Source organism: Oncorhynchus masou, chromosome 30 (genome assembly GCF_036934945.1).
Source record: "Oncorhynchus masou masou isolate Uvic2021 chromosome 30, UVic_Omas_1.1, whole genome shotgun sequence".
NCBI classification, from domain to species: Eukaryota; Metazoa; Chordata; class Actinopteri; order Salmoniformes; family Salmonidae; genus Oncorhynchus; species Oncorhynchus masou.
Genome location: NC_088241.1, coordinates 9,130,778 through 9,144,851, shown reverse-complemented (window position 1 = coordinate 9,144,851; position 14,074 = coordinate 9,130,778). Strand labels below are relative to the sequence as shown.

Below are 14,074 nucleotides of genomic sequence, written 5' to 3'. Positions count from 1 at the left end.
CCACACCACTAGAGGGATATCTTCAACCACCAACTTACCATCCTGAGACAAGGCTGAGTATAGCCCACAAAGATCTCCGCCATGGCACAACCCAAGGGGGGGCGCCAACCCAGACAGGATGACCACATCAGTGAATCAACCCACTCAGGTGACGCAGCCCTTCCAGGGATGGCATGAGAGAGCCCCAGTAAGCCAGTGACTCAGCCCCTGTAGTAGGGTTAGAGGCAGAGAATCCTTGTGGAAAGAGGGGAACCGGCCAGGCAGAGACGGCAAGGGCGGTTCATTGCTCCAGAGCCTTTCCGTTCACCTTCCCACTCCTGGGCCAGACCACACTCAATCATATGACCCACTGAAGAGACGAGTCTTCAGTAAAGACTTAAAGGTTGAGACCGAGTTTGCGTCTCTGACATGGGTAGGCAGACCGTTCCATAAAAATGGAGCTCTATAGGAGAAAGCCCTGCCTCCAGCTGTTTGCTTAGAAATTCTAGGGACAATTAGGAGGCCTGCGTCTTGTGACCGTAGCGTACGTGTAGGTATGTACGGCAGGACCAAATCAGAGAGATAGGTAGGAGCAAGCCCATGTAATGCTTTGTAGGTTAGCAGTAAAACCTTGAAATCAGCCCTTGCTTTGACAGGAAGCCAGTGTAGGGAGGCTAGCACTGGAGTAATATGATCAATTTTTTTGGTTCTAGTCAGGATTCTAGCAGCCGTATTTAGCACTAACTGAAGTTTATTTAGTGCTTTATCCGGGTAGCCGGAAAGTAGAGCATTGCAGTAGTCTAACCTAGAAGTGACAAAAGCATGGATTAATTTTTCTGCATCATTTTTGGACAGAAAGTTTCTGATTTTTGCAATGTTACGTAAAAGCTGTCCTTGAAATGGTCTTGATATGTTCTTCAAAAGAGAGATCGGGGTCCAGAGTAACGCCAAGGTCCTTAACAGTTTTATTTGAGACGACTGTACAACCATTAAGATTAATTGTCAAATTCAACAGAAGATCTCTTTGTTTCTTGGGACCTAGAACAAGCATCTCTGTTTTGTCCGAGTTTAAAAGTTTCTTTCCCTCGATCCTGACTAATCTTTCAGTCCCTGCCTCTGAAAAACATCCCCACAGCATGATTCTGCTATCACCATGCTTCACCAATAGGATAGTGCCTGGTTTCTTCCAGACTTGACACTTGGCTTTCAGACTAAAGAGTTCAATCTTGGTTTCATCAGACCAGATAATCTTGTTTCTCATGGTCTGAGAGTCCTTTAGGTGCCTTTTGGCAAACTCCAAGCAGGCTGTCATGTGCCTTTTACTGAGGAGTGGGTTCCGTCTGGCCACTCTACCATAAAGGCCTAATTTATGGAGTGCTGCAGAGATGGTTGTCCTTCTGGAAGGTTCTCCTATCTCCACAGAGGAACTTTGGAGCTCTGTCAGAGTGACCACTTGGTTATTGGTCACCTCCCTGACCAATGCCCTTCTACCCTGATTGTTCAGTTTGGCCGGAAGGCCAGCTCTAGGAAGAGTCTTGGTGGTTCCAAACGTCTTCCATTTAAGAATGGTGGAGGCCACTGTGTTCTTGGGTACCTTCAATGCTGTAGAAATGTTTTGGAACCCTTCCCCAGGTCTGTGCCTCAACACAATCCTGTCTCGGAGCTCGAAAGACAATTCCTTCGAACTTATGGTATGTTTTTTGCTCTGACATGCACTGTCAACTGTGGGACCTTATATAGACATGTGTGTGCATTTACAAATCATGTCCAATCAATTGAATTTACCACAGGTGGACTCCAACCAAGTTGTAGAAACATCTCATGGATGATCAATGGAAACAGGGTTTGAATACTTATGTAAATAAGGTATTTCTGTTTTTCTATTTTTTTTATAAATTTGCAAACATTTCTTAAAAAACCTGTTTTCGCTTTGTCATTATGGGCTATTGTATGTAGATTGATGAAGATTTTTTTACTGACATTGAGAGAGAGGTTGTTGCTCTGGCACCACACTGCCAGGTCACTGACCTCCTCCCTGTAGGCTGACTCATTAACCCGGGTGATCAGGCCTAACACCGTCGTGTCATCAGCAAACTTGATGATGGTGATGGAGTCGTGTGTGGCCACACAGTCATGGGAGAACAGAGAGTACAGGAGGGGACTAAGTACACACCTCTGTGTTGAGGGTCAGTGTAGCGGAGGGGATGTTGCCTACCCTCACCACCTGGGGTTGGCCCATCAGGAAGTCCAGGATCCAGTTGCAGAGGGAGGTGTTCAAACCCAGAGTCCTAAGCTTGGTGACATGATTGGAGAGGACAATGATGTTAAACACTGAACTGTAGTCAGTGAACAGCATTCTCACATAGGTATTCCTCTTATCTAGGTGGGTGAGGGCAGTGTGGAGAGCAATTGAGATTGCGTCACCTATGGATCTGTTGGGACGGTATGCAAATTGGAGTGGGTCTAGAGTGTCTGGGATGGTGGAGTTAATGTGTGCCAGCCTCTCAAAGCACTTTATGACTACATAAGTGAGTGCTACAGGGCGGTAATCATTGTGGCATGAAGCCTTAGAGTTCTTGGGGACAGGAATGATGGTGGTCATCTTAAAACATGTGGAGATTACAGACTGGGACAAGGTGAGGATGAAAATTACTGTGAATATGCTTGCCAGTTGTTATGCGCATGCTCTGAGAACGCGCCCTGGAATACCTTTGGGCCTCGCGGCCTTGAAGGTGTTGACCTGATTAAAAACCTTTCTCGCGTCGGCTTCGCAGAGCGAGATCACTCAAATCAAATCAAATAAAATCAAATTTTAAAATCTATACACATGGTTAGCAGATGTTAATGCGAGTGTAGCGAAATGCTTGTGCTTCCAGTTCCGACAATGCAGTAATAACCAACAAGTAATCTAACTAACAATTCCAAAACTAATTTCTTATACAGAGTGTAAGGGGATAAAGAATATGTACATAAAGATATGAATGAGTGATGGTGCAGAGCAGCATAGGCAAGATACAGTAGATGGTATCGAGTACAGTATATACATATGAGATGAGTATGTAAACAAAGTGGCATAGTTAAAGTGGCTAGTGATACATGTATTACATAAGGATGCAGTAGATGATAGAGTACAGTATATACGTATACATATGAGATGAATAATGTAGGGTATGTAAACATTATATTAGGTAGCATTGTTTAAAGTGGCTAGTGATATATTTTACATCCTTTCCCATCAATTCCCATTATTGAAGTGGCTGGAGTTGGGTCAGTGTGTTGGCAGCAGCCACTCAATGTTAGTGGTTGCTGTTTAACAGTCTGATGGCCTTGAGATAGAAGCTGTTTTTCAGTCTCTCGGTCCCAGCTTTGATGCACCTGTACTGACCTCGCCAACCTCTGGGTTGGTGACGCCCGGCACGATGTTGTTGTCAAAGCGTGCATAGAATACATTGAGTTTGTCTGGTAGAGAGGAATCATTGGGCAGATCACAGTTGGGTCTTCCTTTATAATCCGTAATGAACTGTAGCCGCTGCCACGTGGTTGTTGGAGACTGTGCAAAATTATTTCACATTATTCCTATGTTGTCGTTGTTCTCATTTTATGACTCTGCGGAGGTCATAGCGGGACTTCTTGTACTTATTCCCGTCATAGGCCGTTGACTCAGGGTTGTCTACAACATCTCTGTGTTTAGTTTAGTGCCAACTTCGTGTTAATCCAGTGCTTTTGAGGTGGTTAGCTCGTCAATGTTATCGGTGGAGTCTTGAAACATATTACAGTCAGCGATAGCAAAGCAGTCCCATAGCATAATCTTTGATTCTGGTGAACATTTCTCAACAGAGCAAGTCACAGGTACATCCTGTTTGAGTTTCTGCTTGTAAACAGGAAGCAGGAGTATGGACTTATGGTCTGATTTGGCGAATGGCGGACGAGGGAGGGCCCTGTATGCTTGCTTGTGGGTAGAATAGCAGTGGTCATTATCACCCCTCGTGGAGTTGAAGATGTGTTGATGGAAGTTGGGCATCACATGTTTTAGTGACGTGGAAATAAAATCACCAGTAACCAGAAAAGCAGCCTCTGTTTGTAGGTTTTCTTGCTTCTTTACAGCCTTGTACAGTTTGTTAAAGGCTGGTTTGTTTTTTATCTTGTCCTGAGGTAGAATGTACACAACAGTCACGATAACAGCTGAAAAGTCCCTCTGGAGGTAGAAGGGTGGGCATTTGACAATCAGGTATTCCAAGATGGGTCAACAGTGGGTCAACACTTCCACCGCTCTGGAGTTAGCACATCAGTTAGTGTTGATGTAGAGGCCCTCCCCCCCGTCAATTGTCGGCGCCATCTCGCTAGTGAGACCCTGGGTCACAACCCCGCCCTGTGCAACTGGGTCCTTGATTTTCTGACGGGCTGCCCCCAGGTGGTGAGGGTAGGAAACAACATCTCCACCCCGCTGATCCTCAAAACTGGGGCCCCACAAGGTTGCGTTCTCAGCCCTCTCCTGTACTCCCTGTTCACCAATGACTGTGTGGCCATGCACGCCTCCAACTCAATCATCAAGTTTGATGACGACACTACAGTGGTAGGCCTGATTACCAACCACGACGAGGCGGCCTACAGGGAGGAGGTGAGGGCCCTCGGAGTGTGGTGTCAGAAAAATAACTTCACACTCAACGTCAACAAAACAAAGGAGATGATCATGGACTTCAGGAAACAGCAGAGGGAGCATCCCCCCATCCACATCGAAGGGACAGTAGTGGAGAAGGTGGAAAGTTTTAAGTTCTTCGGCGTTCACATCACGGACAAACTGAAATGGTTCACCCACACAGACAACATGGTGAAGAAGGCGCAACAGCTCCTCTTCAACCTCAGGAGGCTGATAAAATTTGGCTTGTCACCTAAAACATTCACACATTTTTACAGATGCACAATCGAGAGCATCCTGTCAGGCTGTATCACCGCCTGGTACGGCAACTGCTCTGCCCACAACCTCAAGGCTCTCCAGAGGGTAGTGCAGTCTGCACAATGCATCACCGGGGGCAAACTACCTGCCCTCCAGGACACCTACAGCACCCGATGTCACAGGATGGCCAAAAAGGCAATCAAGGACAACTACCACCCGAGCCACTGCCTGTTCACCCCGCTATCATCCAGAAAGTGAGGTCAGTACAGGTGCATCAAAGCTGGGACCGAGAGACTGAAAAACAGCTTCTATCTGAAGGCCATCAGACTGTTAAACAGCCATCACCAACATAGAGTGGCTGCTGCCAACATACAGACTCAAATCTCCGGCCACTCAAATACAATTTATAAATGGATTTAATAAAGGTATCACTCGTCACTTTAAGTAACGCCACTTTAATAATGTTTACATGTCCAACATTACTCATCTCATATGTTAATACTGTATTTTATACCATCTACTGCATGTTGCCTATGCCGCAAAGCCAGCGCTCATCCATATATTTATATGTACACATTATTATATATCTCTTTACATTTGTGTGTATAAGGTAGTCATTGTGAATTTGTTTGATTACTTGTTAGATATCACTGCACTGTCGGAACTAGAAGCACAAGCATTTTGCTACACTCGCATTAACATCTGCTAACCATGTATATGTGACCAATACGATTTGATTTGATTTACCTGACTCCACTTTCCTGTCCGCCCGATGAATGGAGAATCCATCGAGTTGGATAGCCATGGAGGGTATCTTGTCCGAGAGCCATGTTTCGGAAAAGCAAAGAATGTTGTAGTTTAGAGAGTCCCGTTGGTAGCATATCGGCGATTGGAGGTCATCTATCCTATTGTCCAGTGACTGTACTTTGGCCAGTAGAATGGAGGGAAGAGGTTGTTGGTTTTCCCTTCGCCTTATTCTCACCAAGACCTAACCCCCCGCCCACCTCTGTTTCCTCTTGAGTAGCCCGAAAATTGAGTCGGAATTACAGAGAGAGCCCAGGGCAGATGAATCGATGTTAAAGCTAGAATTGGGATAAGTTTCATTTGATTTTTTTTAACCTTTATTTAACTAGGCAAGTCAGTTAAGAACAAATTCTTATTTCCAATGACGGCCTAGGAACAGTGGGTTAATTGCCTTGTTCAAGGTCAGAACAACGGATTTGTACCTTGTCAGCTTGGGGATTTGAACTTGCAACCTTTTGTTACTAGTCCAACACTCTAACCACTAGGCTACGCTGCCAATCTGATGTTCAAAACAACAAAATAATCACAAAATAGCTAAGTTGGGTCAGAGCTTGTAAAACAGTGGCCATCCAATACTGCACCATCTTTCTTTAAGATGTAAGAGAGTGTAATATGCTGTGATGGTCAATGGAAACATCAAATTTGACCATGGAAGTAGTAGTTCATGAAGGTTCCTGTCAATGAATAACTGCTGGTAGGTCAATTTTGGACATTCTTTTACAACATGTTTAAGGGCAGACATCCAATATGCAAAACTACTAAAGAAAGTGTCAAAAGGTCAGCGGAAGCAATATTCTGCAAACATTATAAAACACCACAAAGTCCACACTAATCAGGAAATGGTGAATGACAAAATAACACATTCGCAGCTGGCCTAAATATTACGATTTTAATCACACAGAGCAGACAAGGTGATAAAATATATGCTTTTCTATTGTAACTTGATAGTAACATTTAGCTTTTAGTGCACTTGTGTAATTCACTCATCTCACCAAACAACGAAGATAAAATAACCTGTGTATGACGTAGGTCTGGGTGTTCAAAATCAAAGGAATGATAAAAGAGGAAGTTGCTTATAAGAAAGTGACCTTTGCTGTTTGCCTAAACTCTTAGTCCCATTATATTTTATATCACACATCCGTATTATTGTATGTGACACAATAGATTCTTTAGAAGAATGTAAAACAGTAAAACAGGCCCTTGACAGTTACTGAGTAAATGCTGAGAATGGGGTCAACTTGATACTGGAGTTTCTTGGTAATTGTGCCTGAATTTAGCACTATATATTTAGCAAATATACACATTAAAAACAAAGACTACATAAAGTATGGCCATGTTGTGATAGATCCAGACAACGGGCTTAGTCTGTGTCACCAGAGCTTATGGTTTTATTTCTAAAATGCAGAGGCAACATTACGCCCATAATGTCCTGTTCAGGACTTCAGCAATGGAGGGAGTAACCTGCCATTTGAGAGAGCTGTGGTCGCTGCACCAAATTACTGGCAGACGCTGTGAGTTGCTTGTCACATGCTCGGCAGTGCAGAGAGGAATATAAAAACATGCACAATACCGTTCAAAAGTTTGGGGTCACTTAGAAACGTGCTTGTTTTTGAAAGAAAAGCACATTTTTTGTCCATTAAAATAACATAAAATGTATCAGAAATACAGTGTATAAATTGTTAATGCTCTCGTCGGCTGGCCCTTGCTACATATTCGTCGCCAGACCCACTGGCTCCAGGTCATCTACAAGTCCATGCTAGGTAAAGCTCCGCCTTATCTCAGTTCACTGGTCACGACGGCAACACCCACCCGTAGCACGCGCTCCAGCAGGTGTATCTCACTGATCATCCCTAAAGCCAACACCTCATTGGGCCGCCTTTCGTTCCAGTTCTCTGCTGCCTGTGACTGGAACGAATTGCAAAAATCTCTGAAGTTGGAGACTTTTATCTCCCTCACCAACTTCAAACATCTGCTATCTGAGCAGCTAACTGATCGCTGCAGCTGTACATAGTCTATCGGTAAATAGCCCACCCAATTTTACCTACCTCATCCCCATACTGTTTATATTTATTTACTTTTCTGCTTTTTGCACACCAATATCTCTACCTGTACATGACCATCTGATCATTTATCACCACAGTGTTAATCTGCAAAATTGTAATTATTCTCCTACCTCCTCATGCCTTTTGCACACAATGTATATAGACTCTCTTTTTTTTCTACTGTGTTATTGACTTGTTAATTGTTTACTCCATGTGTAACTCTGTGTTGTCTGTTCACACTGCTATGCTTTATCTTGGCCAGGTTGCAGTTGCAAATGAGAACTTGTTCTCAACTAGCCTACCTGGTTAAATAAAGGTTAAATAAAATAAAATAAATATATATATATATAAAATGTTGTAAATGACTATTGTATTTGAGTGTCTAGTTTGAGAAACAGACACCTCACAAGTCCTCAACTGGCAGCTTCATTAAATAGTACCCCCAAAATACCGGTCTCAACGTTAACAGTGAGGAGGCGACTCCGGGATACTGGCCTTCTAGGCAGAGTTGCAAAGAAAAAGCCATATCTCAGACTGGCCATTAAAAAGAAAAAATGTAACATGGGCAAAATAACAGACACTGGACAGAGGAACTGTGCCTAAAAGGCTAACATCCCAGTCACCTCCTCACTGTTGATGTTGAGACTGGTGTTTTGCGGGTACTATTTAATGACGCTGCCAGTTGAGGACTTGTGAGGAGTCTGTTTCTCAAACTAGACACTCTAATGTACTTGTCCTCTTGCTCAGTTGTGCACCGGGGCCTCCCACTCCTCTTTCTATTCTGGTTAGAGACCGTTTGCACTGTTTTGTGAAGGGAGTAGTACACAGCGTGGTATGAGATCTTGCATGGATTAGCCTTCATTTCCCAGAACAAGAATAGACTGACGAGTTTCAGAAGAAAGTTCTTTGTTTCTAGCCATTTTGAGCCTGTAATCGAACCCACGAATGCTGATGCTCCAGATACTCAACTAGTCCAAAGAAGGTCAGTTTTATTGCTTCTTTAATCAGAACTACAGTTTTCAGCTGTGCTAACATAATTTCAAAAGGGTTTACTAATGATCAATTAGCCTTTTAAATTATAAACTTGGATTGGCTAATGCAACGTGCCATTGGAACACAGGAGTGATGGTTGCTGATAATGGACCTCTTTACACCTATGCAGATATTCCATAAAAAATCAGCCGTTTCCAGCTACGAAAGTAATTTACAACATTCACAATGTCTACACTGTATTTCTGTTCTATTTTATTTTATTTTAATGGACAAAAATGTGCTTTTCTTTAAAAAACAAGCAAATTTCTAAGCGACCACAAACTTTTGAACGGTAGTGTATATGTCCAGATGTTGATTCAAACAGTCAACACAGAGTTATTACACTGAACCTCAAGCAAACATGAGCTCACCCCACAAAGAGAAGGTGCATAACATTGTTCCTGGACACTTGGCCAGTCAGCAACAGAACATAGGCTAATTCACTCACATAGAGCTACACTGAGTGTACAAAACATTAAGAACACTTGCGCTTTCCATGACATAGACTGACCAGGTGAATTCAGGTGAAAGCTATGATCCTTTATTGATGTCACTTGTTAAATCCACTTCAATCAGTGTAGATGAAGGTTAGTAGACAGGTAAAATATATATATATATACTTTTAAGTCTTGAAACAATTAAGACACTGATTGTGTATGCATGCCATTCAGAGGGTGAAAGGGCAAGACAACATATGTAAGTGCTTTTGAATGGGGTTTGGTAGTAGGTGTCTTGCGTACTGGTTTGTGTCAAGAACTGCAACCCTACTGGATTTTTCACGCTCAACAGTTTCCTGTGTGATCAAGAATGGTCCACCACCCAAAGGACTTCCAGCCACCTTGACACAACTGTGGGAAGCATTGGAGTCAACATGGGCCAGCATCCCTGTGGAATGCTTTCAACACCTTGTAGAGTCCATCCCAGAAGAATTGATGCAACTCCATATTGGGATGGTGTTCCTGGTATACTCCGTGTTTATTGTTGATAGGACTAATTGCAACCTAAAACATCGCAACAAACTATGCTGAAAATCACCAACAAATCTATAGATACTCCAATAGGCTATTCAAGTTTGAATGTACCCATAGGAACACCCATTTGGCTTTCAACCATAAGTGGATAGATTGTAGTTAATGAGGTAATATTGCAGCACAGTCACTTAGCTATATAAAGACCATTTCTACCCTCAAAGGAAATGGCAGAATTTTATTTGGTTACAGATTCCAAACCACATTTCCCCATTTCTCCTCCACCGCATGCAAAAGCAAACGTTCCTTGGTTTTGTGCTGCGTTCGCGTGCTAGTCGAAACTAGGACACGTTGAAACGTACGACTTGCTATATAGTTATAGTTATACACGTGCAGTGTTCAACGAATCCGTTTCCTGGTTCCGAATAGCATGTGAACGCGGGATATATAGCTTGATGCCTGTGTCAAAATTTCAATTAATGTTGTCATTGTGGGTAAGCCATGTGTTGCTCTACACACTTAGCCAACAAACATTGCGTAAAAATGTATATTTGTTAGGTGTTGAATTATGTGTTTCTTGCACAGAATGTCGATATTTTCATTCGAAAATCATTTAATGTGAAGTGGATCTTACAACTTTGTTTTCCAGCGGAACGTATGAAGAACTGACGTCAAGATACTTCACAGTCTGCGCCCCTCCTGACTACAGCAGTGTAGTCGAAGCCGTTTCGTGCCAGACAACGTCCTTCAAGTCCTTCAAGCCGTTCGCCTGTTCTGATTTGAATATACACGTTATTCAAGGTATGTCTATAACATTTTTCACCATTCATTGGAGTAATCAGATTACATTGGTATTTGTAGGCTTCTACGTCAATAGTTGATGAACGAATAGAACAATATAAATTCTGTACCATCCCTTTTAAAAACTCTGCGAATAAACAGACTACCCGAGCAAAGGTTACATTCATATAATTTGTATGTGTAGCTTGTTTTATGATCATGATATACCAGTTGAGGGTAACATTAACTTATAAATAACAAATAATTGGGAAGAAATGCTATAATAACGGTATGAATTGTGATTTAAAAAAAATACTGAATTAATCCATAGTCCCTTCTCACAAATTTGAATAAACAATACTAAATCAATAAATGACTCTTACAGGATAAATAGGTAACTTAAATAGTGCATGTAATAGGCATATTACGCATTATCCAACTAGATGAGAAATATCAACTGAATTACATTTTATTTTTCATTCTATATGAAAAACTTTCGTACCTCATTCCACAGTTCAATTCCATAATATAGAAGATTGGCTGTGAAACTCAGAACAAATTGCTCTCCTTAATTACTCACCAAAAAAACGAATTATAGAGTGCACGTTCTTGACTTTTATAATGATCATGGGGTTTTCAAAAAAATCTACCTTTGTGGCATGTGAGGGTAAGTTAAAGAGAAATACTTTAATTATGACTGTCTGTCTGCTTCGTCACATTGGGCTACTTGTCAGAATCCCCAGTGTTGCAAAACTTGCATTCATCCAACAAGTACTTCGTTCTGTGATGGATTGTACTACAAATGCGGACAGGCTACACCGTGAAATACATATCTCACTTACCGGTATATATGGCGATTGGGCAACCAGCTTTGCACATAATAGATATTTTTGTTCAGATCAACTCCTCCAACATTCTCTCAATATTTTAACGTAGAGTAAAATTTCACATTATTGCACAATACATTTCTTTGCGAAATGCATGCATTATTGGCACATTTAAAGTGTGTCAGTGAACTCTAGGGGATGTAAATAAGAACAGCAAGTAGTGGGGGAAATCAATTGTAAGGCAGCATGCCTGAAGAGTGGTGAAGGTCATTTATCCAAACAATAGAACAACATACTAAATATTAAAATATTAAATGGTTTATGCAGATTAGACAACTTTGCACATAATGAATTTACTGCATATTATCAAACTGTCATCTTCCCTGAAAATAAACCAAAAAACATTCTTTACCCTCTCAGGTTCTCAAACACAATGATGGTCTTAACCACAACTCCTTTGTATCCTGAGATCTGGACAGAGCTGTCTCACAACGACTCCTCGCCAGGCAACTCGACAGATGACTATGAGGACTACCCTGACGAGCACGCAGAGCTCCGGCAGTCCCTCAACATCATGTCCCTCATCGTTTACTGCCTGGCCTTTGTGCTGGGGGTTCTGGGAAATGGACTTGTCATCTGGGTGACGGGATTTAAGATGAAGAAGACGGTCAACACGGTGTGGTTCCTCAACCTGGCTGTGGCCGACTTCCTTTTCACAGTGTTCCTGCCTCTGAGCGTGACCTACACAGCCATGGACTTTCACTGGCCCTTCGGCAAGTTCATGTGCAAGCTCAACTCCACGATCAGCTTCTTCAACATGTTCGCCAGCGTCTACATCCTGGTGGTCATCAGCATGGACAGGTGTGTGTCCGTTGTGCGCCCTGTCTGGGCCCAGAACCATCGGAACATACGCAAGGCATCCTATATCAGTCTGGGTGTCTGGCTGTGGGCCCTGGTCCTCAGCTCCCCCTACTTTGTCTTCCGGGACATCGGGGCGTCCTACAAGAACAAAGAAAGCATCAACTGCTTCAACAACTTTGCTTTCTCCGATGACTATGACACAAAGGAGGTGGCAGAGCTGCGAGTGTTCCGCCATCAGGCCATGATCGTCACCCGCTTCCTGTTGGGCTTCGTTGTGCCCTTCGCCATCATCGTCACTTGCTACGCCGTCATCATCCACCGGCTCAAGAGGAACCGCAACCTGGCCAGCCACTCCGGGCGGCCATTCAAGATCATCGCCGCCGTCATCACAGCTTTCTTCCTGTGCTGGGCCCCCTACCACATCATGGCCCTGATCGAGATGGTGAACAACGCGGCGGCTGAGTTCAGCTACACGTTAGACCACGTCACCACCATCGGGGTCCCCATAGCCACCAGCCTGGCCTTCCTCAACAGCTGTCTGAACCCCCTGCTGTACGTGTTCATGGGCCAGGACTTCAAGGAGAAGCTGCGTAAGTCCATTCTGACGGTTCTGGAGAGTGCCTTCACCGAGGAAGTGTCAAGGTCCAACCACACCTACACAAACTCTGGACTCACAAGCCGTAGCAAGGAGAAGTCCTATTCTGATGCTGAGGTATAGGGTCTTATATTATAATGAGAAAAACTTTATTGACCACACAATGTGGAAATTTGACTTTGGCTTTACGATAACATGATTGACATCCTTAGAAGCAAAGAAAATACAAACATAAGAAGCCCCTTATCATCAAGGTAATTCAATAATGTTTTCAAACAGCTCAATACTTAGTTTAAGGGAAAGTTTAAGGTAAGATTTCAGAATTTGAATGCTGAGCATGTACTCAGTTTTAACAAGGTAAATCTCCAGGACTGAATTCAAATCAACAAGTTTGATTTCAATAACCTTTTGTGACTCAGAAATGATGGGTTCTGTGGACACATTTCAGCACTGTTTTTGTATGGGCAATACAGTTACTGATGAGAATGTTGAAAGTGGGGTAGACTGATAATAGAGAATACTGGATAAGATAAGAATAATTTGTACGATACACACATGTCATTGTTCAAGCTGAAGATATAAATTGTCTGTCTTTTCATTCAAAGCCACTTTTTGTACATACTTGTTTTTGTTAAAATGAGGCTAATATTTAACAAAGAGACTATTTTCTGTGATTTAAATGTGTATTGTTTTATTGAAGGAATGTTGTTTTTCCTTAATACTTTGAAGTATATGTTTGAATTTGTATACTTTTTTATGTTTGTATGATGTTATTAAATGCTTGAATAGACGACCACTTATTATTTTCCAGAAATCTCCAGAACGCATAACCATCTCTGCCACATGGTGGCAGCAAAGCTCTGTCACAGTTAGACAGAATAAATGGAAATGTAATGTTGAAAATAAATCACCTTTGGCTCATGTCAAAAATACATCCCCATCTGTTTAAGATTATCAGTGTCATGTTTTTTAAATTACAGATTGGATATCAATTCATACTGTATTGCTTTGACCTGTCCAATGTTATTAGATCACTGAGGGAGGAAGCAATTAACACGTTTTACCTTTTTTCCCCCAACCATTTCTCTTACAATTGAACTTCATGCATTTGCAGCTTTAGAACAATACATGTTTTCATGATGATGATGATCATCATCACCACCACCATCATCAACAACGTAATCTAATTGCATATAACTTGACTTGATCAACTCTTTAATCCTTTCACATTTTGTAGAAGTTCAACTTGCTACAGGCAAGATATGATGGTGTCCTTCAAGGTAGCCTGTTTT

General features: G+C 42.3%; 1 protein-coding gene across 3 annotated transcripts; it reads left to right on the top strand.

The window, feature by feature from the left end:
• Positions 1-2,525: 2,525 nt before the first annotated feature.
• LOC135522006 (chemerin-like receptor 1) lies at positions 2,526-13,736 on the top strand. Of its 3 annotated transcripts, none has more exons than XM_064947872.1 (3): positions 2,526-2,615; positions 10,369-10,520; positions 11,747-13,736. In XM_064947872.1, the coding sequence occupies exon 3, from the start codon at positions 11,760-11,762 to the stop codon at positions 12,903-12,905; it is 1,146 nt and encodes a 381-aa protein (XP_064803944.1). In that variant the 5' UTR covers positions 2,526-2,615; positions 10,369-10,520; positions 11,747-11,759; the 3' UTR covers positions 12,906-13,736. The 3 variants fall into 3 exon arrangements, with proteins under 3 accessions (XP_064803944.1, XP_064803943.1, XP_064803945.1); XM_064947871.1 differs by lacking the exon at positions 2,526-2,615 and adding an exon at positions 10,089-10,213; XM_064947873.1 differs by lacking the exon at positions 2,526-2,615 and having other exon boundaries at positions 10,233-10,520.
• Positions 13,737-14,074: the final 338 nt, after the last annotated feature.